Here is a 25,633-nt window from a genome sequence, read left to right as displayed (position 1 = left end):
CAGTTAATTAGTGCCATTACGTTATATTCGGTTGACGATGCGATACGATACCCGGGAAATCGGTTCGTCCAGCTTGTGGTTACGAGAACATCCAACGATCCAGCCTCCACGCCCTTTGTCTGCGTCTGTAACACCGTCTACTTTGTACCAAGACTCACCTATACCATCTTCCCTTGTCACCTGGTCAATATACCTCGAGTACGAAGTCAGAAGAGCTCTGTGTCTGTCTTTGTCCCGAACCCGTCGAGACGGAAGGAATAAAGACGAATTGGAGGAAATTAGTGCTGGCTAATTCGGGCCGGTGCATATCTGCTCTCTACACCGGTCCCATCCCAGATCGGATTTAAAAAGACCGCCGCGGATGTCTTTCTATCTCTCTCTTTGTCTCATTCTTTCTCTATTTCTTTCTATTTCCAACTCGGAGGCGCCGATTACCTCGAAAAAGGACTTCTTCCTTTGCGGGGGTGCTGGAAGAAAGGGAGGGAGCGCTCCCTCGAGGAAGGGGACCTGCGGCGGCCATCTTGCTTTCTGCAATTCCTGCGGGAATTTTTAACTGATCTTAACACTAAATCCACGATAACTGTTATCGCCACTCGCCAGTTTTGTGCCCCTGGGAGCAAGCTACGACACGATCTCATTTTATGCCACTTTTTTATATACCATTTCCCTACGTACTTTCACATAATGTTACGAATTGGATATTCTTAACACATGCACCTTAATTCATATTCAAGGCATCGAGTTTATGATTTTACTAAAGATACACGAATTTTAGGAATAATTTTAACAGTGTACTTCGAAGATAGTATTATTGTTCGGCGGTAATTATTAACAAATAGGAGATCCCGTATGTGAGGGCAGCAACGAAAGATGGCTGCCATTCCTGTCCCTTATTTCTCGAGGTTAATTTCTGATTTTTAAATCGCTAATTTACGCTCGTCCCTTTATTCCATCCATGTTGCGTTGTCTCCATTTTTTATTTTCTTTTTTTATTTATTTAAAAGCGATCGTCGGTATTTTCGGAAACCGGTGTCATCCATGATAAGGCGAAGTTTAGGAGGGAATTTGGCAGGCTCGAGGTGACTTTTTTACGTGATTTCAATTAGAGATTTGCGAAATTGCGACCGCGTTGTTGATTATGAACAACCAGTCTTCCGAGCCGGGAACACCACTCGGCCGGTTATGTTCATTTATGTTCATTTTCTACCTTCTTTCAGTTGTCATGATTTCTAGGTTGGTGTTCGTCTTACAATCTCTCGATGTACGTTAAGGATTGGTTTATCGTTCTTTATCGTGGTCTAGATTTGTCGTAGTGAGGACGGAATGCCTGCAGACACCCTCTTTTGATCCTGGAGGATGGCGGGATTAAATGAACTTTCTTTCAAATAAATCCCCAGAGGAGGAAAGTTTCATGGATTCGACTTTCGCATCCCCTTAAAGATATCTTTTATCAGAAGATTTCATTCCTTGGGGAATTAATCGAGTAAATGCCAGCCCAGAATTCACCATTTCATTTTATAATTCATCCAAAGGTATTGTAAAATGAAAGAAAAGAAAAAAGAGACAGAGAAATGGCCGCGATCCTCCAGGAAGCAACCACACCCTCCTGTTCGCAATTTCTGATAAAACTGGCAAATATACAACAATAGATCAGAAACATAAGCATAGAAGCTTTTTGCACAGCGTGACAATGTTTCAGGTATCATGAGTAAAGGATTTGTCAATGTATTTCCAATAGTCTCGATAATACTTATTTTTTCAACAGGAGAAGGCCAAGCGCGGATGTCCTTACCCCGCTGGAAAATTGAAATAAAAAGAAAAACAATGATAAAACACTAAAACAATCCCGAGGAATCAGCATTTCCAAGTGTAAAGTACTTTTCTCTTTGGCAGGGAATCGAAGAAAGCACCGAAATCCCCGGATTTTTCCATCGAGATTTATTTTCTTCCAGACGACGCGCAACAAAATGGCGTATCGAAGAGTAATGCTCGTCGTAGTGAGTGTCGTTACTTTTCCGCTTCCTGGACGATAAAGGAAACAATGAAAAAAGCTCGGCTCAGCAATAAATGGGCCAAGGGCCATCGCATACGATTTTCATATGCCCTAGTCATAAGGCGTTGGCCGATAAACGGACAGCCGTAAAGCTCTGGCCAAGAATAAAAGGAAGATGGCCGCCATCTTGCCGGGAGACCATAAGGACGAAGGGTCGATCTAATCCTGTTTTACAGGCGCGAGGTCCTCACACTTAGGAATTACCACCTGTAAATTACATCCTAGAGAGACAACCCAACCTAACGACGACATATTACGGCTTAGTCGGGCTTTTTAAACCGCTTTTTTCTTATATTTCTTAAACGACCGCCCGCCGAACCTCTCCGCTCTTTCTAGTTAGCTGGTTCTGAAACTCCTTGGACAAAAGATATGTATATATTTAACGGCGGGAAAAAATTGCAACGAGGGCTCGACAGCTTTTCCTTCTTTTTCAGGTACTCCGTTTTAAAGGGCCTGGGAAATTGGCAGTAAACAAAGGAAAATGAAATGCGCGTTAAGGCGATGTAAAAGGCACTTTTCGACGGTCGGTTGCGCGGGTTCACTTTTCCCTTTTTTTTTTTTTAATAGGTGAACCGATTCTTCTGATATTTTTACACGTGATCGGGGAGATGCTAAGACCGTTTTTCACGGTAATGATAAATTATTTATGGAGGACAATGTTTTTTATTTAATGTTGATCAGAACCAAGTGTCGTATCCTTTCACGTCGCCGTAACTTTCATTAACTCGCAGGTCCCGCTTCGAGAAGGTGAAAGAAATTTCAGGATTATTATGAACATTCCTATTGTTATCCCGAATATTTCTGGCAATGTCGAAAATAACATTAACCCCCTTTATTTAATCTTTTTACTTTATGCCGCGTTTAACAGCTTGCGAGGAGAATAAACAGGAAACAACTACAACGGACGCAGTCGTTCTGGATAAATTATTCAAAAAGTTATGAATATTCATTACTCATGATACCTGAGGCGTAAGCGCCGTGAATGAAATCCCAGGGATTCTTTAATTACCGTCGACTCGATTGCGAGTAATTGGTAATAAATGGCTCGCAAGAAATTGCAGAAAAATTTCGATAAACCTCCGATGAACCGTTAATAAAAAAAATTAAAAAACGCAATTACAACGAAATGCCACAGTATATACATTATCTCATTACGTCGACACACATAATCGCTTACCAATTGTTCAGCTTAATACTCCAAGTTTATTACAGGCATCCATTTCTAAATTTATTACATTACTTACGTCTATACATGCCTGCATCGTGCAGCGCGTACCTGTAATGAGTAATTACCCGAAAATATCCAATTTTAATAACAACCCCTTCGAGGAATAATTACTTGACTGAAGTACATTTTTTTTTTTTTTCGGCATTCATTCCAGTCAAATAATTATTCTTTGTATTAAACAAACATTTCTTTGCTTCGAGCAGGAAAATCGGAAAACTCGATACGCAGACTTTTCCGGCTTTCAAAGGCGAATTGTAAATGTTGCACCGGGTTTGATGTCGAAATAAAAATGCAAAACTGGTAATAGCTGTAAAAGCTGGTGCCGTAATGCACGTGGAACAAAAAGGAAGGAAGAGAAAAAGTGCAAAACGTAATCCGGGCAGAGTTACAGGTACACGCTGCGTACGTGCACGAGTTTTATTTCAATACCTTGCCTCGGGTCGAGTATTGTTTAATGGCAAAAAAAAAGTCATTCTTCTCACTCCCTCTGATACTCTTTTTATCCCTCCGACTCTTTCTTTCTCACTCTTACTCTTGCTTTCTCTCTACATTTCAATTTCTATCTCTCCCGAGTTCACACTTGCTCAGTTCTTCTCTTTCCCCGTAGATGCAGTCGGAATGAAAATCAGTTATGGAAAAGATAATAAATATGAAATATTGCAAACTTTTAAATAAGACATTTCGAGGGAAGGACTCTTTGACTACGATTTTATTATTTAAATTTGAGGGAAGGAATTATTTACTATTTTAATTCTTTCCCCGGCGAGGATAAGAGTCTTTATCTTGATGTTAAATATTAAATATTAATAAAGTCCGAGTGGATCGACGGGGAATTCCGAGTTTTAGAATATCACCGATTCATTACTGAAGCTGATTAATTCCATCGGTCAATTTAAACGGCCATTGTCGATGAAATGTTTTCATACAATAATTAATCTTGCCACTATCCAAAGAAATATATTTCATAATTTAAAGAATAACCACTTGGCTGTAATGAATTGTCATTATTCCGAAGAGAGAAATTTCATCCAGTTCATTTGAGTGGAATTATTGTTCCTTTAATTGACAATTAAATTTCATTGCATCCGGTGCCTTTCTCAGGGTTCATGATTCGCCTTGAAGAGGCCCTTAAATTATTAAATAATTATACGGAGCGAAGATATGTATCTCCGCCATTGTTTCATAATTAGTTCATAAATTGCGTGATTTCTGCAATTAGATGTGGAGAGAAATCATTGCTTGTTTCCCGACAATGGTATTGATCCTGATTATCGGCTTCACTATTTGAACGGTCTTTCGAATTGTTCATGATCTTCGTTCTCGAATGATATGAAATGCTTTGTAACAGCCGAGTTGCGGTGATGCGAGGTCAAGTAGTTACGGAGCAAGGACTTGGAATTGTCGGCATCAGAGTTTCCGTCGACAAAAACGGCCGATTCGGGTTTACCCTGACAAGATCCGATGGCTGGTGAGTATGAACTCTAAAAAAATGAACAACGAACAATCATCATTCTGTAACACTAACAAAAATTTATTAAAAGACTTAGAAACCCACTGTTAAGCATCCTAAATGCCCTGCAAGTTGTTGTACCAAGATAATTAATTTGACGGCAAACATTAACATCCAATGTTTATGAAACTTTTCTCTCCGCACCGAGTGTATCATATAATATGAAACTTTACAATATAAATACGAAGGCTATAAGGAAGGCTTATGAAATTTTCTTTTCTTAAATATCTATACAAAAATTGTTGAAAAATTGGAATTTAATTAATGTCAAAACGTTCATTAGAGTCTCCACATTCGCTTAGAGAAATTTCAATTAATCGAAAAGTTTCATAAACCTCTTTGGCGCTTTTAATACCGCCTTAAGTGCATCTACAAGTGCGGTGCGAAATTAATATATGTACACTGGGAGACTTCAATGCCCTCCCATCCTGCATAGGCGATGCCGTATCTGTAAGGGAGGCATTCATATCCGCCATTGTACACGGGAGTCTCGATGCATAATTTGTAATGAATCATTGCTTAACGGGGCTTTTAATGTGTATTCGTAGAGGTGTTGAGAAGGGTGAAAGTGTTGATAAAGGCTGATAAGCACTTTTCAATCAGGTTCGACGTCCTGGTCAACGGGGGTGGAGCGATCACGCTTCAATTCCAACGTAACCCTTTCAACCCTCTCACGAGGACGGTATTCGTGCCGTGGAATCAAATAGTAGTTTTACCCCCCATCGTAATGACTATCAGCGAAGAGGGGGAAACATATAAATCGCATAGATTACCGAGTCCAGCCGCGGGTAAGTATTCCAGGTTTTACTTGCGCCTAATCCTGCCATTAACCAGATTCGGGATTTAATTTACCGAATCGTTGCAAACTTTACAATTTAAATGCTAAGACCCTAAGGAAGGTCCTGACACCCATGAAATTTCATTTCCTCTGGAAAATATGTTTATATACTACCTTATGGTTTAATAAAAAATGAAATTTCATGATGGCGTCACGAGCCTCCATGTTCAGGTTGTGATGTTTGAATCGATTCGGTACTCTCAGTTTGAGAGAAGTTTTAGGAATGACACTTTTGCATCCCCTTAAAGCGATCTGGTTCCGGTCTCTTTATGGATGTTTTCGATTGTTTCACCAGGCTTCCCAAGTCTGTCCATGGGGTTGTTCGGAGAACATGGACCCTGTCTGGAACACGACCATGAAACTCTTCGTCCGATCATAGTTGGAACATGGATGCCGGAGAAAATTGGAGGGCTGCCTGGAAAGAGTCTGGTGTTTGCGGAAAGTCAGGTGAATTTTTATAAATTAATTCATTAAGACGAAACTCCTAAGTTGATCATCCCGGGATGATTGTTCTCCACCCTCGAACGTGGCTGAAGAAAAGGAAACCTTGCCTTGCAGATCGTCCAGGAGAGCATCCCTATCCCGGGATCAAATGTCCACCTAATGTACCAAAGCAGCCAAGCCCCAGGTTACCTGTCCACAGTCAGGATGCAGTTAACAGGAACAACCATACCCAAGTCCTTGACCCACGTTCACGTTTACGTGGAGATCGAAGGATCGGTTAACACGAAAACCTACGAGGCGGATCCCAACCTGACGCACACCTTCGCCTGGAACAAGCGAAACGTGTACAAGCAGAAGGTGTACGGCGTCGCCCAGGCGAGGATCTCCATCGGGTACCAGCACTCCACGTGCCCATCCATCATCTGGGAGACCCAAACAGCGACGATGCAAGGATTCGACGTGGACATCTCCGAGATCGGAGGCTGGGGCCTGGACATCCACCACCATTACAACTTCCACGAGGGAATCCTGCAAAAGGGGGACGGCTCCACGTTGCACTTCAAACAGTACCCAAGAACAGTGAAGGTGGTGATGGGCACCGGGATGCAGAGGAACCTAATCTGCCAGAACTGCGACGGCTTGGCAAAGGACGCTAAATTGTTGACGCCAATTGCGCTGACCAGCGGATCGGATGGGAGCATCTACGTAGGGGACTTCAACCTCGTCCGTAGGATCACCCCCGAAGGGAACATCTACACCGTGCTGATCCTCAGGCAAGTACTGCACCAGTGTTGTACAGACGGTCCTAGGTTAGACTAGAGACGCCTAAAACATGCCCCGAATTGAAATTTCCAGTGCGACCCAAGTTTCCTACCAGTACTACCTATGCGTCTCCCCAGCCGATGGGCACTTGTACATCAGCGACCCCGAGAAGCATCAGATTCTGAAGACTCTCTCCCTGGACCAAGTTCCAGACCCCAGCATCAACATCGAGCCAGTGGTTGGAAGTGGGGAGCGATGCATCCCCGGGGACGAAGGGCACTGCGGAGACGAAGGCCCAGCTATTAGGGCGAAACTAGCTCACCCAAAAGGTATGTACCCGGAATTGTCATCCATAATCCCAGCCCAACACCGGGAAACATCACCGTTCGCAGGAATCGCCATCGCCGCCGACAAGACGATGTACATCGCTGATGGCACCAACATCAGAGCGGTGGATTCCTCGGGGATGATCCATACGTTAGTTGGTCATCATGGGCACCACAACCACTGGTCACCAGCACCTTGCGTGGGTGCGGTTCCTGCTCACCTAGCCCAGCTCCAATGGCCGACTGGTCTAGCTCTGAGTCCCCTGGATGGATCCCTACATTTCATCGACGATAGGCTCGTTCTGAAGCTGACCAGCGACCTGAAGGTGCGCGTCGTGGCGGGGACCCCGCTGCACTGCACCAGCAACGCCAACACCGGCGACATGTCCAAAATGAACGCAACGATGGCCAGCAACGCAAAGAAGCCGGACGAAGTGTTGGGTTCCGTCCTGGCGGTTGGGTTTAGCCCAACCGGAGACCTGTACATTGCGGATAGCGACTCTCACCGAGTTAATTCCATCAGAATCGTGGATTCCTCCGGGAAGATGTCCTACTACGCTGGCCAGCAGCAAGAGAGGCTGCGGGGTCAGTGCGAGTGCAACAGCACGACTCCCAGCACTAAGGATCCGGATTTCTGCACCTGTACCGATGATGCCAGCAGTGCTGAGACGTTGCTGTCGTCCAATGCCAAATTCACCACCATATCTGCACTTACGGTGTCGCCTGATGGGGTGTTGCATGTGGCTGATCAAGGCAGTCTTCATATCTTGGCCCTGCAACCTTATCTTCCTAACCATGACGAGACTGGGGAGTTTCACATCCCGTTTCCGCCGTCCAAGGAGGTCTACGTCTTCAATCGCTATGGCCAGCACGTTGCTACGAAGGACCTCACCTCGGGCAAGACCAGATACGCCTTCCTGTACAGCAAGAACATCAGCTTTGGGAAGTTGTCCTCGGTCACCGACAGCGCTGGGAACAAGATTCGCTTCCTGAGGGACTATAGTAATGTTGTCAGCTCCATTGAAAATACTCAGGACCATAAGTCGGAGCTGAAGATCTCCGGCGTGGGGTTCCTGGTGAGACTGTCGGAAAGAGGGAGGTCCATTCTCACTTTGGACTACGATAGCTCGACTGGACTGCTCACGAGTCGATCGCAAGTAAGTGCAGATGTGGATTAATTGAATAATTGATGGACGGGTGTCTTGGAGTGGGATTAATGATGCTATCTGACTTCCAGGGCGGCGAAACCTGTATATATAATTACGACGGTCTAGGACGCGTGACGGATGTCATCTTACCAACCGGAGAGACAATAAAGTTGACTTCCAGCTTGTCCGACGAGGAGGGACTGTCGGTGAGAATATCGGCGCCTCTTCAAGCTCTAGCCAAAGGGGACAAGCAACGATTCATCGGATACACGATGAAGAGCGAGAAGTCGAAAACACTTACGATCACTGACGGTAGGTGCCGGCATTTTGTTGAAAGAAAATAAATAAGATTTACATGTTTCTCCTCGCTTGTATAACGAAGTCCCGTGATTTTTTAATGTCTTGTTCCAGGCACCAAGGTTAAAAAAGCCACGGCATTCACCAACAGCAGTTTGGAAATGTTCCTTCCTGGAGGGGGCAGGATGCTGACGGCGGCCACTGCGAAGCATCCGTTGCTGGAAGCATCCTTGCCAGTGGAAGCTGAAATGTTGCCGATGTGGAGTTACCAGGTGATGACTCTAGGAGAACTCACGAATTCAATGTCCACGGTGTACAGCCTCGTCGGGGACGTGAGCCACTTCCAGCAGACGCTGAACCGGGAGATCTGGGTGAACGACACCAGGGTGATAGGGATGGAGTTCGAGCAAGCCTTCAGTCGCGAGACCTTCTACGACAAGGCAAGGATTCCGCTTCTGACGGTGACCTTCGACCTGGCGGGACTGCCGCTAAACTGGCACCCCCACGAGCACGGTCACAACCTGAGCATCAGCTACGACAGCTTCAATCGCCTGAAGAGCTGGAAATGGGGTCCATCGAGCGAAGAGTACAGCTACGACCGCCATGGCCAGCTATCCGAGATCAGCACCCAAGATGGCACCGAACGGTACATCTACAACGACTTCAACATGCTGTCGAAGATCACCTTGGCCAGCGACCGGCACTTCTCGTTGCAGTACGACGACGATGGAGGCCTGCGACACATCATCCTGCCTTCTGGAACGAAACATTCCTTCTCCTGCCAGGCCTCCCTGGGTTTTTTAAGGATCACCTACACCCCTCCCGGGAGTTCCAAAGCCTACCTTCAGCACTACAGTCACGATGGTCACCTTCTTCAGACGGTGTTCCCTGGCGATGGTGCCCGGATAGTGTACAGGTACCACACATCAGGCCAGATCGCCGAGGTGGTCCATGGAGATGGAAAGAGCGAGATCAGGTACATGGACAACGGACTGCCATCGGAAGTCATACACACGGAAAGGGATGTGGAGTACAAGTGGGATTACCAGTACAATGCTGGTCTTCTCGTGGAGGAGCGGATCGACTTTGGAGCCAAGACCAGTCTCAGCAACGCCAAGTTCACCTTCGACTATGACTCGAATTTCAGGGTCGTGGCTGCTCAGGGCAGGATAGGAGGTCAGACTCTTCCTCCTCATGTGTTGGCCTACAACTCCAAAACGGGGACCTTGGAGCAGATCGGGCAGTTCAAGGTGACGAAGCCCCAGCCGAACGAAACCACCGTGTTCGATGGTACCGCCATATTCTCCAGGATCACCGACGGTCGGTTCCTGGAGATCCAGGTGACGGTGACCATCCATCGACTGGAGGTCTTCCGCATGGAGTTTGGCCATGACTCCCAGGGACGCATCAATCAGACGAGGACGTACACCAGGAACGTCGGGGTGAACACTTACACGAACGTTAAGAACTACACTTGGGACTGCGATGGTCAGCTGACTGGGGTGGAGGCGCAGGAGCCTTGGGGCTTCAAGTACGACGACAACGGGAACATGTTGTCGTTGACCTACAGGGGGAACACCATCCCCATGGAGTACAACGCCATGGACAGGATCGTCAAGTTCGGCGAGGGCTTGTACAAGTACGACAACAGGGGCTTGGTTGTTCAGAACGCTAGAGAGGAGAGGTTCAACTACAACGCCAAGGGCCTTCTGATTCGAGCCACGAAGAGAGGACGCTTCGACGTGCGCTACTACTATGACCACCTAGATCGACTCGCTACCAGGAAGGACAACTACGGGAACATCACCCAGTTCTTCTACAACAACCAGCAGAAACCACACGAGGTCAGCCAGATCTACAGTCCCCGAGACGGGAAGCTGATGTCGCTGGTGTATGACGATAGAGGATTCCTCATTTACGCACAAGTGTACAGACATAAATACTACATAGCTACCGATCAATGCGGGACGCCGATCATGATCTTCAACCAGTATGGCGAAGGCATCAGAGAAATCATGCGATCCCCTTACGGACACATCGTCTACGACTCGAATCCTTACCTATACCTTCCCGTGGACTTCTGCGGTGGTCTCCTGGACCAGGTAACATTTTTTTATGCGACACCTTTTGACCAATGATTTTCCGTATAAGCTGCCAAGTATTGGCCATGAAATCAACATTTGATCGTGACATCAACTTTGACCCATAAACCGAAAAGGTGAAATCCAACGCTTCGTTCCAGGTGACGTCACTGGTGCACATGCCTAACGGAAAGGTTTACGATCCCCTGATTGGCCAATGGATGTCCCCGCTTTGGGAGAACGTGTTGGACCGACTGGAGTCGCCAACACATTTGCATCTGTACAGGTTCAATGGGAACGACCCCATAGATGTCAGGCAGACGGAGTACCGGACGCAGCCAACAGGTAAGTCAACAGATCATGGTCTGGATCCAGAATCAACAGAGAGCACCTCAAGCCACGTCCTTCCCATTCCAGACCACGTATCCTGGCTGTCGCACCTGGGGTACGACCTGAAGAGCCTGGCGCCCCAGCTCTTCCCAGACGAGCTGCCAGGCATCCAAGCCCCACCTCCCCTAGGTCCTGGTGCGGCGACCTTCAGCACCAAGAACCGAACCCGCCACCTAGGGGTGCAGTCAGGGTTCCTAGCGCACATCGCACAAAGGCATTCCGGCGACGCAGCAGGATTGTCGGCTCCACCTAGGTCAGCCCTGAAGAAGGACACCCGGGACCTGATCCCAGTTCGTCTAGGAGCCGCCTCGGACCCACCCTTTGGAAAGGGGATCCTAGTATCTCGCACAGCCGGCGGCCAGGCAGTGGTGTCCAGCGTGTCCTCCGCCAACACCATCTACAAGGACGTCTTCACGTCGGTGTTCAACCAGTCTTACTTCCTGCCGTTCACGTTCGTGGTGCACAACGCCCAGCAGGACGCCTTCTACTTCGTGAAGGAGGAAACCTGGCGAGCCAGCGAGGACCGGAACCAGCTGAAGCGCCTAGGAGGCCAGGTGAACACAACCTTCCACGAGAGCGAGAACGGCAGTGGTAGCAGCTCCCTCATAGACGCCAAGATCCACACCCCGAGTGCTGTGGTGAACCTGCGGTATGGAACCACGGCCGAGAAGGAGAAACAGAGGCTGTTGCACCACGCGAAAAGTGTCGCCATCCGCAAGGCCTGGCACCGGGAGAAGGAGGCCCTGAAGACGAACGTCCTGACGACCATCGAGTGGATGGTCGTGGAGCAGGACGAGATCCTGAAGGCTGGCTCTGCCTCCAACTACGAGGGCGAGTACATCCACGACGCACAAGTCTACCCGGAGCTGGCGGAGGATCCGTACAATATTAGGTTTGTTAAGAAGTTCGCGGATCCGGCCAACAAGAAGAGGCGCAGGAGGAGAGAAGCTCCGGCCTGCAAGCTCTGGTGGTTGGACAGATTTTGCTAACTCGGGCCAGGACCGTCCGCGAGAACGATCTTCACGATCGGCTAGCTCTGTACGAGATTAGGCGCGATATAAAAAGATTTACATATACACGCACTGAGCGCGAGCGAGGGAGAGACAGAGACAACGAGAGAATGCGACGGTGCGAATGTGCGGAGAGAAGTTAAGCCGCGGTTAACGCAGCACTCTATTTACACACACAAACACATTGAACACTATCAAAAGTTTTATACCAAAGTCTATTTGTGTATTTCAAAGATGCCAAACACTAATGTTATATTACCGTAAATAGGGTATAGTGGTAAGACTTAGAATATGCGTGGTCCGCGATGATGTCCACGAGCTAACGAGACTGATCTAGAGGAGGACTCTGGACTCGCGACATCTCGCTCTTCGGCAACCGGGACTTTTTTCTACAACATGCAAGAAGTGGGCTTCAAGGACGCGGGATTGTATAGACGGGATGCACTCGATAAAGTGCGTCGAGTTAAACAAGAAAGCAGAGCGAGGTGCCGCGAGATTTCACCATGACCTGCCCTGACGGTGACGATCTAGAGACGTTCGTCCGGACTAGTCGAGTTCTTCGTCATCCGTGATCAGGATAGCCCGGAAACATTCCAAAAGTGCATTTTGGATGAACGTCTCCGGAAGTTTAGCGACCCCTGGGGCCGTCAGGGTGGCGGAACCGAGCACTCCTGGCCATTCGTTATCGAGGTGGGTCAAACGAGAGAACCTAGTCAATACATAGCTTTAGGTTGTCACGTAGAAACTAGTAAGATAAAGAGGAGAAGAAGGTCGCGACTCGTACCCGCACCGCCACCACGAGGGAGCTCGACGTGATAGATGGAGGAACGATTCGATTGGATGTCGAAGAGGTGATGATGGAGCTGATGATCATCAGCATTCGACCTGGGTGCCTCCAGAGACCTCGAACGATGATGAGGTTTCTATGGAGGCCTTCAGGTTGGAACACACAACCCACGTCGGCATGTTAATGAAGCTGATGATCATCAGCGTTCGACCTGGGTGCCTCCAGAAACCTCGAACGATGATGGGGTTTCTATGGAGGCCTTCAGGTTGAAACACACAACCCACGTCGGCATGTTAATGAAACTGATGATCATCAGCGTTCGACCTGGGTGCCTCCACAGACCTCGAACGATGATGAGGTTCCTATGGAGGCCTTCAGGTTGAAACACACAACCCACGTCGGCATATTAATGAAGCTGATGATCATCAGCGTTCGACCTGGGTGCCTCCAGAGACCTCGACCGATGATGAGGTTCCTATGGAGGCCTTTAGGTTGAATAACACAACCCATGTCGGCGCGATGGTGAAGACGATCATCAGCGTTCAACCTGGGTGCCTCCAGAGACCTCGAACGATGATGAGGTTCCTATGGAGGCCTTTAGGTTGAAACACACAACCCATGTCGGCGCGATGGTGAAGACGATCATCAGGGTTCCTCCACACACCTCGAGCTCCCAGGAACGAATGGACCGACCACTGGCTGGTTTCGGTTCTCGTCGCAGATTCGCGGGACCCCGCAGATTCCTACGAGCGGTCGCTGCGCCGCCGCCTCGCACACACGAGCTATCTTAACTTGGTCACTACGTTTAAGTGTTAGGGCGGGAGACTCGGCGAGATGTATCATAGCGGTGCTTGATGCGAGTGTGGTGGGGGATCTGGTGCAATGTCGACGGCGGGCCGAAGCGTACCGGCAGCTTAGTGAGACTAACCGTATTTTTAACATGGATGTATCGTACCCTAGGGCTAGCGTCCACGTCCCGAGAGCGCGCCGTGCGGTTCCTGTGTGTCCGAGGCCCTAAAAAGACTCCCACGACCCAGGAAAAAATCCAGAGCCAAAAAGGCATGAACTGGAGTACAGCCTCGCATTACCGACGCCTTTAAACCCAAACAACTGGAACTACCCACTGACCGAGTAACCACTCAAAGACACCACACAACCTTGACTCTAGAAGAACCCACGACACCGTGGTCCCTATCCAGCAAAGGTCCATTAACGGAGACGAAGGAGCTGGAATTAACGATGCCTTCGTATTCAAGTGACTCCACGTGGCTAACCTCAAATCGCACGGCCCTCTCCCCCGAACTCGTCGTTGTCGGTATACGTGCATGTACGCGCATATAAGGATCCCACCGAGGTATTTACGCTTCGCCGAGTGCCAGGGACAAAGGACCAAAGTCGCCATTCGTCCCTGGACTCTGGCGCGACCCGTCTGTGTATTATCTGGGCCAAAGCCTCTCCCGACGCAAATGGCTCCCCTCCTCGTCCGTCGCCGAAACGTTTCACGCCACGATTTGCATTCGGCTTGGTGCCCGGTCGCAGGAGCAGCATCTCCTGGTACCCAGACATCCTGCCGCGGCCGGGTGGTATTACTATTCAATGTATAAATAGAGGATAGGCAAGCTTCGTAATGTATTTTTGACTCAACGGTATTTAACGAAACTGCGGTCCAAGATGGCCGCCGAGGCGCGACCGTCGCGCGCTCTGCCGGTCGTCGGCTCGCTACGGAGACGTCCGGGATTTCGCCGCGCATCCTCTCGCGCGCATCTTCTCCTCTCTTCTCGTATTTTCCTCTCTTTTCTTCCTCGGATGGTACTTTGAGGTTAACTGGTCCATCTAGTCGTCCCTAAAGTGCCGTCTCACTTTTGTGAAACTTTTCACCGAGTTGAATGTACCGAATCGCTTTAAAATTCACTATCTGAATATGGAGGTCCTCGCGCCCTTTAGATTTAAATTCTGAGGTAATTTCTTTACGGCTATTCTCGACATTTATTATGGGAAATGAAGTTTCGGGAGTCTGGAGACCTTCGTTAGAACCTCCTTAATCACCTGTTAGAGTTTCGGATTATTCTACGCACCCGTTTGGAGAGAAGTTGTATAAATGCTTTCACGTTCCGAGATGTACAGAATGCCCCTTTCGTGTCACCTTAAGAGGCTTCGTTTATAAAGCTTTTCTCCGAGTCGAATCCACGGAATCGTTTCAAACTCCACAAAGTGAATATAGAGGCTCTAAGGAAGGTGCGGACGCCCATGAAATTACATTTTTTATATATAAAATTTTGCAGTGTCTATAAATAAATTAGAAAAAAGAATTGACACCACGGGGGGTCAGGACCTCCCTCATAGACCCCATATTCATATTGCGGAGTTTGAAACCATTCTTTACACCCGGGATTACCTGAATTAGAAATAGGGTTGACATAACCTCTCGTACACGGTAAATCTCCGGAAATGTGTTGTGTGGTGTGTTGGAAGTAATGGGGAAACTTGGTAGGAAGGAAAGGGAAAGAAATGCGCGGTAAGGTCAAGGAGAGAAGGAAGGGCGCGAAAGAAGATGGCGCACCTTGGAATAAACGGAGAAGGGATGCATTCCACGTTTAGTCTATCGTCGAATTAAGATACTATGGGAATCAAGGTAAAGATCGTAAACGGGGGACAGGACGACCGAGCACGGCTCAGCTGCACCGGCTACTCGATCGCGAGGTAACCTAGGTAGACGCTAATTCGCCGCTGATGTCTAATTGTTTACCGTCACGTGTCGCTGTAAACCTGAAACAACCTAATAACGATATATTTTTATTTATACGATCTACTCGACTGTATTTACTGTAAATAGTCACGATGTTTGCTATGATATGTCAGTCATTGGGCGAGACGAGACCCCGGAATCCCGCATCCCCAGGCGCCACCCTGAAGAGAGTCATCGTAGACCCCACGGAACCCAAAGCAAACGCGATCGGCCTGGCAGATCGTCAAATGTCAATACTAAAGTCTCCTGGTTGGTCGAATCTTCCTACGAGGAAAAGAAACCTAGTCGTAGTGGAGATAGGTATGCAAATGTCCTTGTACTTGGTGCGAAACGCAACCGAGTCCCTAATCCCAGTTCGGGTCGTTTCTTTTCCCCTAGGAAGACTCCTTATGTCAATACTAACGTCTCCTGGTTGGTCGAATCTTCCTACGAGGAAAAGAAACCTAGTCGTAGTGGAGATAGGTATGCAAATGTCGTTGTACTTGGTGCGGACCGCAACCGAGTCCCTAATCCCAGTTCGGGTCGTTTCTTTTCCCCTAGGAAGACTCCTTATGTCAATACTAACGTCTCCTGGTTGGTCGAATCTTCCTACGAGGAAAAGAAACCTAGTCGTAGTGGAGATAGGTATGCAAATGTCGTTGTACTTGGTGCGAAACGCAACCGAGTCCCTAATCCCAGTTCGGGTCGTTTCTTTTCCCCTAGGAAGACTCCTTAGCGACCATGGTACCCTGGCATGGGGAATTACGAACCAGGAGACGTTTGTCCAGTAGCTTTACTCATTACGATACCCTGGAGATAACAACCACAACACCCGTGGAATTCCGAGCAACGCGATCAGCCTGGCAGATCGTCAAATGTCAATACTAACGTCTCTCTGGTCGGTCGATCCTTGCTGCGAGGAAAAGGAACGAATCCTAGTAGAGGACATACACGAGGGTGTACTTGGTGCGAAACGCAACCCAGTCTCTAATCTTTAGGGTCGTTTCTTTTCCCCTAGCGAGACTCCTACACGACCGCGGTCACACTCGGCATGGGGAATTACGATCCAACCGGCGTATGTCCAGTAACTTAAAACATTATTACCATTAAGTACAGTATATTAAGTGTTTTCAGAAAATATATGATCTATATATGATAATAAAAAAGGATAAACGTTTTACAACGTCTTCGGTCTCCCTGGAGGGGCCACACAGTCACTCAGCCGTCGACCGGTAAAGCTTGAATCTTTTCCGCACCCCAAAAGCGAAAAATAGACCCGCCGCCTGAAAGACCAGTTGTGGTTTTCTAGGGAAACCTTTTTAAAGCCATCCTAAGGGAAAATGGAGGCATCTTACAGCCATTCTTACCAGTCCTATCGACAGGAACAGCACGGACACCGCGACCGTGTGGATGTGGGACTTCAACAACAACACCGCACCTTTCAGGCACCCAGACTTGTACGCCACTTCTTCTGTCATGTTCAGGCACTGAAGGTTTATGGTGAGGATGTTAATAATCTTGTTAACTTACGCTTCATATCGCTGAAGAATTTACTCAACTGGAAGGAATTTTCCAGGGTATGTTACCTGCTCCAGGGACGCCGCACAACAACTTTGTGGGATCGCCATCCGGTACTCAGCCCAGTCTTTGTACGATTTGATCCCACAGCACTGCAACTGGGATGTACACACGTATGATGTTTTCTGATCCAGGTGTCTGGCAGTAGTTTTTATGTCATGAATTTTGAGCGCAATGGCATGTACTCACGTATTTCTGAGTGTTGTCCCAAGCTTCGGTGACCCAGTCCAACAGGTGGTAGTTCACGATGGAGCTGGTCATGTCTTCTCGGACCTTCTTCGTGATCTTCTCGAAGAAGGAGAAGCTCATTACCGCGCATATAAATATCACGCAGAGGGACACCGAGTGACAGAATATGTACTGGGGAAGGAAAACATATTTTGTCATGGAGCAACACATCGATTACATGTGGGGTGTTGGGTGCCAGTGCCAAACATATTTTGTCATGGAGCAACACATCAATTACATGTTGGGTGTTGGGAGCCAACCTCCTAAAAGGGATCACGGGGAGAAGAGGAAGTTCATAAAGATGTACATGAAGATACACATAACCAGGTATGTCATAAAGTAGGCACGACCCAAAATATAAAACCTTTTCCCAAGGGAACTGGAATTCCCGGTCTCCCCTTCGAAGAGGCATCACCTTCGCGCCATCTTGCCCCATCATGAGAAAATCGTCCGCGGGTAAATAAACGTGAATATAAATACTAAGTACAATAATAAGGAACTTTTTCCTCCTCTTAACAAACGCCACGATGCCCACGAAAGCAACTGCTGATGAGAAGATCCCCACCAACAGCAAGACCGTAACAAAGAGCCTCTGTCCGATAAGCCTGGACATTAATTTACTGTCGGCCAGCATCCAGATGGAGATAACAACGGCCGTAATCCCGGCGAGCTGGAAATACAAATTAATTATTATAAAAGCGAGAAGAAGGAACTAGTAGAGAGGTGGAGGAGTATATGTAAACGGCGCGAAACGCTGCCAAGTGCCCTTATCCAGAAATGGGTTCCCCAGACGTTGGAAGCGATCGAGGTCTACAGGACTCACGAAAATGGCGCCATTGAGGGAGAGGAAGGAAAACTTGAGGCACTTCTTGGGCAGCCTTCTGTAGGACAATTTATAGATCGGCAATCCAAGAAATTGGGACTTCTTGTCCGCGACAGCGGACTCTTCGCTGTCCGAAACGTTTCCATCTCCGGTGTCAGTGTCCGTGTCGTCGTCGTTGGAACTGTCCCCGCGTCTCATAATTCCGCGCAAGATATATTTCTGCAGAAACATGAATACACTTAGTTAATTAACATGCCGTCACGTCTGATTTACCTAGAGGGATCTGCGGTCAGTGACGGGGATTTGAGTCGGGCGAGCATTATGTCGGTCCTGTCAAAATTGCCGCCTAACAAAAAGGAATCTAATGGCGGCCAAGGACGGAGATGCTGCCCTCTGTGGCGAATGCAGAAGGCTAAGGGACTTGACACCAAGGGCGGCCCAACTCAGGGATCTATTGGAGAACTTTAGCGTATCGCGGTGTTAGTAGAAATAAATTCAGATTTCGCCACCCAGGGATGATTCCAAGGAATTCCCTGGTACTTGCGCTGCTTGTATAATGAACTGTACAATCTCATTAGTGTAATAAAGCGAGTTATGGAGTAATTACAATGAGTATGTTTAATTAGACGAACATGTCTAACAAACCCTCTATGCTTAGTCCTAATTGGGAGAAACTCCATGCCACCTCCTCGGTTGTCCTATGTTCCTGTTAGAAATCGAAAATCTCAACCCCTAAAATTTTTGCTCCGTGCCACCTCCTCGGTTGTCCTATGATCCTGTTAGAAATCNTTCCATTTGTAACAGGAACATAGGATAACCGAGGAGGTGGCACGGACCTTCTCCCGGGCAACAATTTTAAGGGTTGAAATTTCCCATTTGTAACAGGAACATAGGACAACCGAGGAGGTGGCACGGAGCAAAAATGTCAGGGGTTGAAATTTTCGATTTCTAACAGGAACATAGGATAACCGAGGAGGTGGCACGGAGTTTCTGGTAATTTTCAAGGATCAGGAATAGGCAATTAGACGGTTCGCTAGACATGCTTGTCTAATTAAACATACTCATTATTATTATTATTCCATAACTTCCTTTATTACACTAATTATTTTACAGTTTATTCACTACAATTAGCGCAAGTACATAAGTTCTCGAGCTTGTTTAAAAGAATATTAACAAATTGTGCAGTCTTGACGTCAGCTTCTTCTCTCGTTTCTTCAGCCTGAGATCTCGAAGAGTATCCGGCCATGTCCTGGGAGTTCGATGTAAAAAAAAAGGCAAGGATTCCCTCTGCTTCTCTCCGGAAATTCCTTGAATTCATCACCGGAAGCGACCTTCCTCTAATAATGTCTGAAATGAGATTAAAAGTATAATTACCACTTTGAATGGAAATATTATGGATATTGTTGAAGTATGAAAGTCAGATGGCGCTACTTACTATGTAGAGTAACGAAAATGATTTCAGGTTTCCCCTCTTCATAAATGTGTATACCATGGACATACATCACGGTAATATCGTTTGTACGGCTCGTGCATATTTATTTAACAAAGTCTAAGAGAAATTGAATGAGAATATCATTATTTAATTTATATTATCGGCGTTTAATAAATAATTCGTTCGTTTTGTCTGGAGGTTATACGTGTGAGTGACTTTACCTTTGAAACAGTGTTTTTTATTGCAAGTACCACAAACACTGATGGAATAACATTTATGTCATTTATTGTTAACAGTTCTGCAGGTTTCATATTTATATACGAACTGTAATTGTAGGAATGACTCGGTTAAAAATGTCGGACGACGAGATGGAGAGATTCGAGATAACGGATTACGACCTGGACAATGAATTCAATATCAACCGCCCTCGCAGGAAACTTACAAAGAAACAGCAGATGCTGGGTTAACTATCATGCAATAAACAATAATGCATGATTTTTTCCCCAAATATTTATTTCATACTTGATTTACCTGATTTTTTTATTAAGGTATCTGGGCGGACGACAGCGACGAAGAAGTGCCAATGAGACCGTCCTTCAAGATGTCCAGCAAAGTGCCTAAAAATTACACAGCGCCAGTAAATTTTGTTGCCGGTGGGATACAGCAAGCAGGAAAACCAGAAGATGAGAAAAATAAGGAAGAAGAGGAAGAAGAAAAAATCGGTAGACCTAGAAGAGAAGACGCGGACTACGTACCAAATAGTTCCAGGTAATACATTTCGATCCATTCTTGTAATTATTATGTGGCTATAATTAAGAAAATGATTAATTTTTATGTTTACGATTAAATAATAATGTGAAGTTAATTTAAAATAGGATAACTTTCATAGGAATACTTTCGAGCTCGTCTTGGATCACATCTAATACTTACATTCAATTATTTGCAGTGACTCCGAACCTGAAAGCTCCAGCAGCAAACAATCGAAACCATCGTTTTCCTTGAGTCTAGGAAGCGACATCGCGGGCTTGCGGAAGAAAAAAACATCGATTAACCCATCGTTAATAAAAAGCGGAGTCGGCAGCTGGGAGGTGCACACGAAAGGTATTGGCGCAAAGCTTTTGCTTCAGGTAGGAATTATTATAAACTATCTGTCGATTATTAGACCCTGTCCTGAACGAGTAACTTCAAATTCTAATAAACCATGAATATTCTAGATGGGCTACGAGCCTGGGAAAGGTCTAGGTAAACAGCTCCAGGGTATAAGTGCTCCCGTGGAAGCTCGACTCAGAAAAGGCAGGGGTGCGATAGGAGCCTACGGTCCGGAGAAGACTCCAAAGATCGTCGACAGAAAGAAAGACGACGAAGATGAGGGAAAAGAATTTAAGATGAAGCAATCTCAGTGGCGGAAGACAGATTCTGCATCGAACAAGAAGAAAGTGAAATACGTTTACAGAAGTGTCGACCAAGTGCTGGAGGATGGGAAGCTGCGACCGAATAGACAAGTTCCTCTTAATAGCGACATGACGAAGGTTAAAGTAATCGACATGACTGGTCCAGAGCAAAGAGTGCTCAGCGGCTACCATGCTATCGCAAGTGGCCAACAAAGACCTGATGATACTATCTTACCCACTGACAAGAAAGCCAAAATGAATTTCTCTCTGCCAGAATTGCAGCATAACCTCAATCTACTGGTAGACATGTGTGAACAGGACATCATCCAAAACGACAGAAGAACTCGACACTTGACCGACAGAATGGTCGCACTGGAGGCCGAGAAGAAGAACCTGACAAAGATCGTCGACCATCATGGTCAGTTGATAGGAACTCTGGAAAATGTATTAGCAGTTGTCGATAGACTAATGGACCAAACCAACGAGCTGTCATTGTACGAGACTGCGGAGGCTTTCAAGAATTTGCAGGACAGGTATTACGAAGAGTACAAGGTGTACGAATTGGGAGAACTAGCCACTAGTTTGGTTAGTCCTAAAGTGAAGGAATACTTGACTACGTGGAACCCTTTGATGCAATCGAAGCAGCCCATGGAATTATTCAAAGAGTGGAAAGGAATTTTGGAGGCTGGAAGAGGGACTCTTCAGAGAGGGATGCATCCATACGATCATCTTGTCTGGAACGCATGGATGCCTTCGATTAGGGGAGCCATACAGTGAGTACGCTTTCTCAATAGTATTACGTCCAAGAGAGTAACCTACTATATAATAAAAAAAATGTCCGTACCTGAAACTCCATTAATTGTACGTTCCAGGCACTGGTCCTGCAGACAACCCGAACCCTTGATCGAACTGATCGAACAGTGGATACCGCTGCTTCCAGGATGGATTCTGGAAAACATCCTGGATCTTCTGATTCTTCCAAAGCTGACGCTGGAGGTAGAAGAATGGAATCCCCTCACCGATACGGTGCCCATTCACACCTGGATTCATCCCTGGCTGCCACTAATACGTAGGTTATATTTATATATTAAATGTACCCTACGTTGCATATTTTAGAACTAACTCTAGGACACCGTTGTCTCATAGGTAATCGTCTTGACACTTCTATTTACCCAATCATCCGGAGGAAACTTGGATCGGCACTGGGAGGATGGCACCCATCGGATCGGTCAGCCAGGTTGATGCTTCAACCGTGGGCCCAAGTATTCCACAAAGGAGACATGGAGGCGTTCCTTGTGAAAAATATATTGCCCAAGCTCCAAGTGGCGCTGTCAGAGTTCGTTATAAATCCTCACCAACAGCATCTTGACCAGTGGAACTGGGTTTACGAGTGGAGGGAATTATTACCTCCTCACACGATGACTGGATTGCTGGATAAATTCTTCTTCCCGAAGTGGCTGCAAGTCTTGGCACTATGGTTGAATCACTCGCCTAATTACGATCAAGTCACGAATTGGTACATGGGCTGGAAGGGGATGCTGAACGACAAGCTCCTGGAGGAACCCGTCATTAAAGGTATCTACAGAGAATTCATAAGTCTCCGTAACACTTGGGTACAAAGATCGCATGAAAATTCCAGAACATTTACATATTTCTCATATGTTCAAGGAATATTAACATAATTTATGAATAATTTTTACAGAGCACTTCAAGAAAGCTTTGGACATGATGAACAGAGCCGTAGCGATGCCCCAAGGTCATCAACCAGGAGCCATGGAACAGGTGTCGTACTTGACAAGTTTAGAAAGATCACAAACACCTTTATCACAGGTCTCCATGTCTCAGCCAAGAATGGAAGTAAGTCATCGTGAGAAAAATGAGTACTGAATCTAATGTTAGTTCTGTAGCCATTTTTTAACAATTCATTTTTAATATTTAACAGAGACTAGCCGAAGCAGTGCGAACTGCATCTCAGATCCCGCAAGGATTTAAGGATCTGGTTCAGAAGAAGTGCGAAGAGAGAGGCATTCTCTTCATGCCGATCCCCAACAAGTACAGAGAAGCTAAACAGGTTTATAAAGTTGGGAATGTGCAAGCCTACATTGATGGAAATGTCATATTTGTATGTCATAACGGAGCAACTTGGCTGCCGACACATCTGAATGCTCTGTTGGACATGTTTGATATTTAGAGACCGCTGTCAATTGAGTACCAACATGTATATCAGTGTTATCTGTACTATTAACACGTACTCTGTGAACTTTTTTTACAATCTCGTGTAAATATTAAAGATCGCCTTGTTAAAAGCGCATTTGATAATTCATAAATAGTACCTAATATTTAATGAAAAGAAGTAAGTCCTACGTGGGATATTTTTCTTTAACTTCCCCAATTTGTTACATTAACTTGACGACAGAAGTATCGATGGAAAATTTTAATCTTTCATCGATTCACGTACAAACTTTACACAGAGGTTAGGAATACTGTTATAATATAGAATAAATATGGACTACTCCAGCGGAAGAGAGAAAAAATATCTCTAAAATAGCACGCAGGCTTTACTTTTTTGTAATATATACTTTTTGTGGTGTTTCTGGCAAGAAGAAGCTCTTTGTACTTACAGCAGTCTATTCTTGTTTAAAGGCTTTATGTTTCTACCTTACATTGCTAAGTGTACTCTATGAACGATTCAGTTTTATGCCTTGTGAAACGTTATGTGTGATTCAACTGGAATCGACACAATCGGTTTACAATTATTACAGAAAATATAGATATCTTTTTCGGCCCTAATGAATTAATAACGAGATTGGAAAACGAAAAGTCATTAACTTTAAATAAGTTCCGAGAAGTCAGTCTAACTGGTCACTTTCATTTGCTTATAATATACTTCATAGCAAAACATACGTCTAAGTACAAACTTTTTACGACATTCTATTATATCATCATAAAATATATTAGCTCTTTATATATGCGCGTTATATATATTCCCTTTGAGCTAGATTTGAAATTTCCTCTTAGTTATCACGTCATCGAAGTTATCGGGATCTCATCTTGAACCATTTCTCAAATACAGCTTTGTATAAAATTTAGTTTTTACCATCGTCGTCTTATATAATATTAACTACAAAGCGGTATACAAATAAATAAGAACGATCCAGAGATCCTCCCAAAGGATTACATTAATCAGTACGATTTCCCAGGCGTGACTATCAATAGCGTTAAAAAATGGATGCCTCGAGATAGTCTATGACCTGTTGACACGGCTTATTATTTGAATCCTTTGGTATCTTCCCGACTCTACCTCTTTTGTCTGTCGGTATTTCTCCCGCGAGCAGCAAGGTACATAAACGTCTCACTCTTTTGTCGGTAATACCGTGGAAGGACATGAACACTCGTTTACAAACGCGTATCCGAACATCGTTATTGTAAACGTAGTACTTAAAATTGCTATTCCTTTTCTTTGGTATAGGCTTACGAGGCTTTCGCTGCTTTATCGAGTCCGGCTCTATAAGACCTTGCAGAAACATATCTTGCTCGTCCTTTGTCTTCAACTCGTTGAAGTCTCGCACAAAGTTCATCACCATCTCGTCGCTTATTCGATCGAAGCACTGCAATCGACATCTAAAACAAGTAGAAACAAAACTGAAACCAACAAATTCATAAATATCGAGTATCCCATTCCAGATCTAACCTTAAACGAAATGGGAATTGCGATATTCAGAACTGTCAATAACCTCTAATTCTCAATATGACATTATCACATTTACGAGCTCAGCGGAGAATAAAAATATGAAAGTAAGGGACCATCGCGATAAGCAGTCGAAGTTTGAGGTTAAACCGGAGAATCTCATGCGTCATTTGAATATGACAATTGATTGTGACTAATTACATACCCGCAGCCGCCGTCCTCGTTATTCGTTTGTTCCATTGCGTCCGCTTTCTCGGAATCACTCGCCATTATTAATACCTCAAACGTTTACTCATTACAAAACACTCCAAAGAGCTACTGGAAGGTACTAGGGACGCGACGTGTCGGCCATCTTGGATGCAGTATCGTAAGCACTGAACCTTTTCACTCGCACCTTTGTTAAATAAAAAAAAAAAAGAGCCGCATATGGCAAAACGCTCCGTTAAATAAAAAGGAATTACCATCAAGAATAGTATTCCTGAGCGGAACGTATTATTAGAAGTCCTAATCTCATTAAATAATCACAAAGGTACGGATTTTCCGATAAGGTGATGAGAAAGAAAGGGGGTAAATCATTTCTGAATTTTTCTCGAAAGTGTGTCGAATTTTTTTGAATGTTTACCATGTAAATATGGAGGCCCTAGGGGAGAGCTAAGGCCCAATAAATTTGATTTTTATGAAGAAACTGAAAAATTGGAACAGAAAGGTGTGATAAGGAACTACGCATGCGCGTGGCTAGGCCCCTATATAAGGCCGAGCGCGCGCCCGGTCACCCCCTCAGAACGGCACCGACCCGCGAGCTGGATAGAAGGTGGAATTTTTAGGACGAGAGGAATTGTATCTCAGGACTTCAAGCTAAGTTCTGTCGAACTCGATGGCACCTGTTCGCCGATG

General features: G+C 45.9%; 4 protein-coding genes across 6 annotated transcripts in view; 2 read left to right on the top strand and 2 right to left on the bottom strand.

Annotated features, from left to right (window-relative positions):
• LOC105703392 (teneurin-a) overlaps nucleotides 1-16,077 on the top strand; it is a 28,626-nt gene extending 12,549 nt beyond the window's left edge. For both annotated transcript variants that reach the window (XM_012431768.1, XM_012431760.1), the window contains 10 exons: nucleotides 4,630-4,749; nucleotides 5,395-5,579; nucleotides 5,925-6,076; nucleotides 6,188-6,846; nucleotides 6,929-7,164; nucleotides 7,228-8,318; nucleotides 8,399-8,621; nucleotides 8,721-10,708; nucleotides 10,849-11,032; nucleotides 11,105-16,077. In XM_012431768.1, the coding sequence (XP_012287191.1) occupies nucleotides 4,630-4,749; nucleotides 5,395-5,579; nucleotides 5,925-6,076; nucleotides 6,188-6,846; nucleotides 6,929-7,164; nucleotides 7,228-8,318; nucleotides 8,399-8,621; nucleotides 8,721-10,708; nucleotides 10,849-11,032; nucleotides 11,105-12,066 (5,800 nt within the window). In that variant the 3' untranslated portion in view covers nucleotides 12,067-16,077. The remainder of the gene's footprint in view (nucleotides 1-4,629; nucleotides 4,750-5,394; nucleotides 5,580-5,924; nucleotides 6,077-6,187; nucleotides 6,847-6,928; nucleotides 7,165-7,227; nucleotides 8,319-8,398; nucleotides 8,622-8,720; nucleotides 10,709-10,848; nucleotides 11,033-11,104) is intronic.
• A 73-nt stretch (nucleotides 16,078-16,150) lies between these two features.
• LOC105702669 (tetraspanin-4-like) lies at nucleotides 16,151-18,459 on the bottom strand. The gene is made up of 6 exons (XM_023432288.1): nucleotides 18,220-18,459; nucleotides 17,893-18,117; nucleotides 17,367-17,537; nucleotides 17,186-17,275; nucleotides 16,967-17,086; nucleotides 16,151-16,882 (listed from the first exon to the last, which is right to left on the bottom strand). The coding sequence occupies exons 1-6, from the start codon at nucleotides 18,457-18,459 to the stop codon at nucleotides 16,814-16,816; spliced, it is 915 nt and encodes a 304-aa protein (XP_023288056.1). The 3' UTR covers nucleotides 16,151-16,813.
• A 1,265-nt stretch (nucleotides 18,460-19,724) lies between these two features.
• On the top strand, nucleotides 19,725-24,018 carry LOC105703435 (tuftelin-interacting protein 11). 2 transcript variants are annotated; one of them, XM_023432810.1, is made up of 9 exons: nucleotides 19,725-19,734; nucleotides 19,997-20,122; nucleotides 20,209-20,428; nucleotides 20,607-20,787; nucleotides 20,875-21,824; nucleotides 21,924-22,120; nucleotides 22,198-22,626; nucleotides 22,754-22,908; nucleotides 22,994-23,242. In XM_023432810.1, exons 2-9 carry the CDS (start codon nucleotides 19,999-20,001, stop codon nucleotides 23,240-23,242), a joined length of 2,505 nt encoding a protein of 834 aa, XP_023288578.1. In that variant the 5' UTR covers nucleotides 19,725-19,734; nucleotides 19,997-19,998. The 2 variants fall into 2 exon arrangements, with proteins under 2 accessions (XP_023288578.1, XP_012287258.1); XM_012431835.2 differs by having other exon boundaries at nucleotides 19,729-19,867; nucleotides 22,994-24,018.
• On the bottom strand, nucleotides 23,471-25,081 carry LOC105703436. Its single transcript, XM_012431836.1, has 2 exons — nucleotides 24,945-25,081; nucleotides 23,471-24,672 (listed from the first exon to the last, which is right to left on the bottom strand). Exons 1-2 carry the CDS (start codon nucleotides 25,007-25,009, stop codon nucleotides 24,270-24,272), a joined length of 468 nt encoding a protein of 155 aa, XP_012287259.1. The 5' UTR covers nucleotides 25,010-25,081; the 3' UTR covers nucleotides 23,471-24,269.
• Between the last annotated feature and the right edge of the window lie 552 nt (nucleotides 25,082-25,633).

This window comes from Orussus abietinus, unplaced genomic scaffold, assembly GCF_000612105.2.
Source record: "Orussus abietinus isolate OABI.00-Male unplaced genomic scaffold, Oabi_2.0 scaffold50, whole genome shotgun sequence".
In the NCBI taxonomy this organism is placed as follows: Eukaryota; Metazoa; Arthropoda; class Insecta; order Hymenoptera; family Orussidae; genus Orussus; species Orussus abietinus.
This window is presented reverse-complemented; position numbering and strand designations above follow the sequence as displayed.

Excerpts from the sequence above, each read along its gene's own strand:
- LOC105702669 (XM_023432288.1), bottom strand. The coding sequence starts at position 18,459 with ATGTTTCTGCAGAAATATATCTTGCGCGGAATTATGAGACGCGGGGAC. Across the intron at positions 17,087-17,185 it reads GTGCGGCGTCCCTGGAGCAG|TGCCTGAACATGACAGAAGA; the intron begins GTAACATACCCT and ends ATAAACCTTCAG. Across the intron at positions 16,883-16,966 it reads TGTTCCTGTCGATAGGACTG|GCGGCGGGTCTATTTTTCGC; the intron begins GTAAGAATGGCT and ends CTGGTCTTTCAG.
- LOC105703435 (XM_012431835.2), top strand. The coding sequence starts at position 19,999 with ATGACTCGGTTAAAAATGTCGGACGACGAGATGGAGAGATTCGAGATA. Across the intron at positions 20,123-20,208 it reads AAAGAAACAGCAGATGCTGG|GTATCTGGGCGGACGACAGC; the intron begins GTTAACTATCAT and ends TTTTTTATTAAG. Across the intron at positions 22,121-22,197 it reads TCCCTGGCTGCCACTAATAC|GTAATCGTCTTGACACTTCT; the intron begins GTAGGTTATATT and ends GTTGTCTCATAG.
- LOC105703436 (XM_012431836.1), bottom strand. The coding sequence starts at position 25,009 with ATGGCGAGTGATTCCGAGAAAGCGGACGCAATGGAACAAACGAATAAC. Across the intron at positions 24,673-24,944 it reads AACGAGGACGGCGGCTGCGG|ATGTCGATTGCAGTGCTTCG; the intron begins GTATGTAATTAG and ends TACTTGTTTTAG.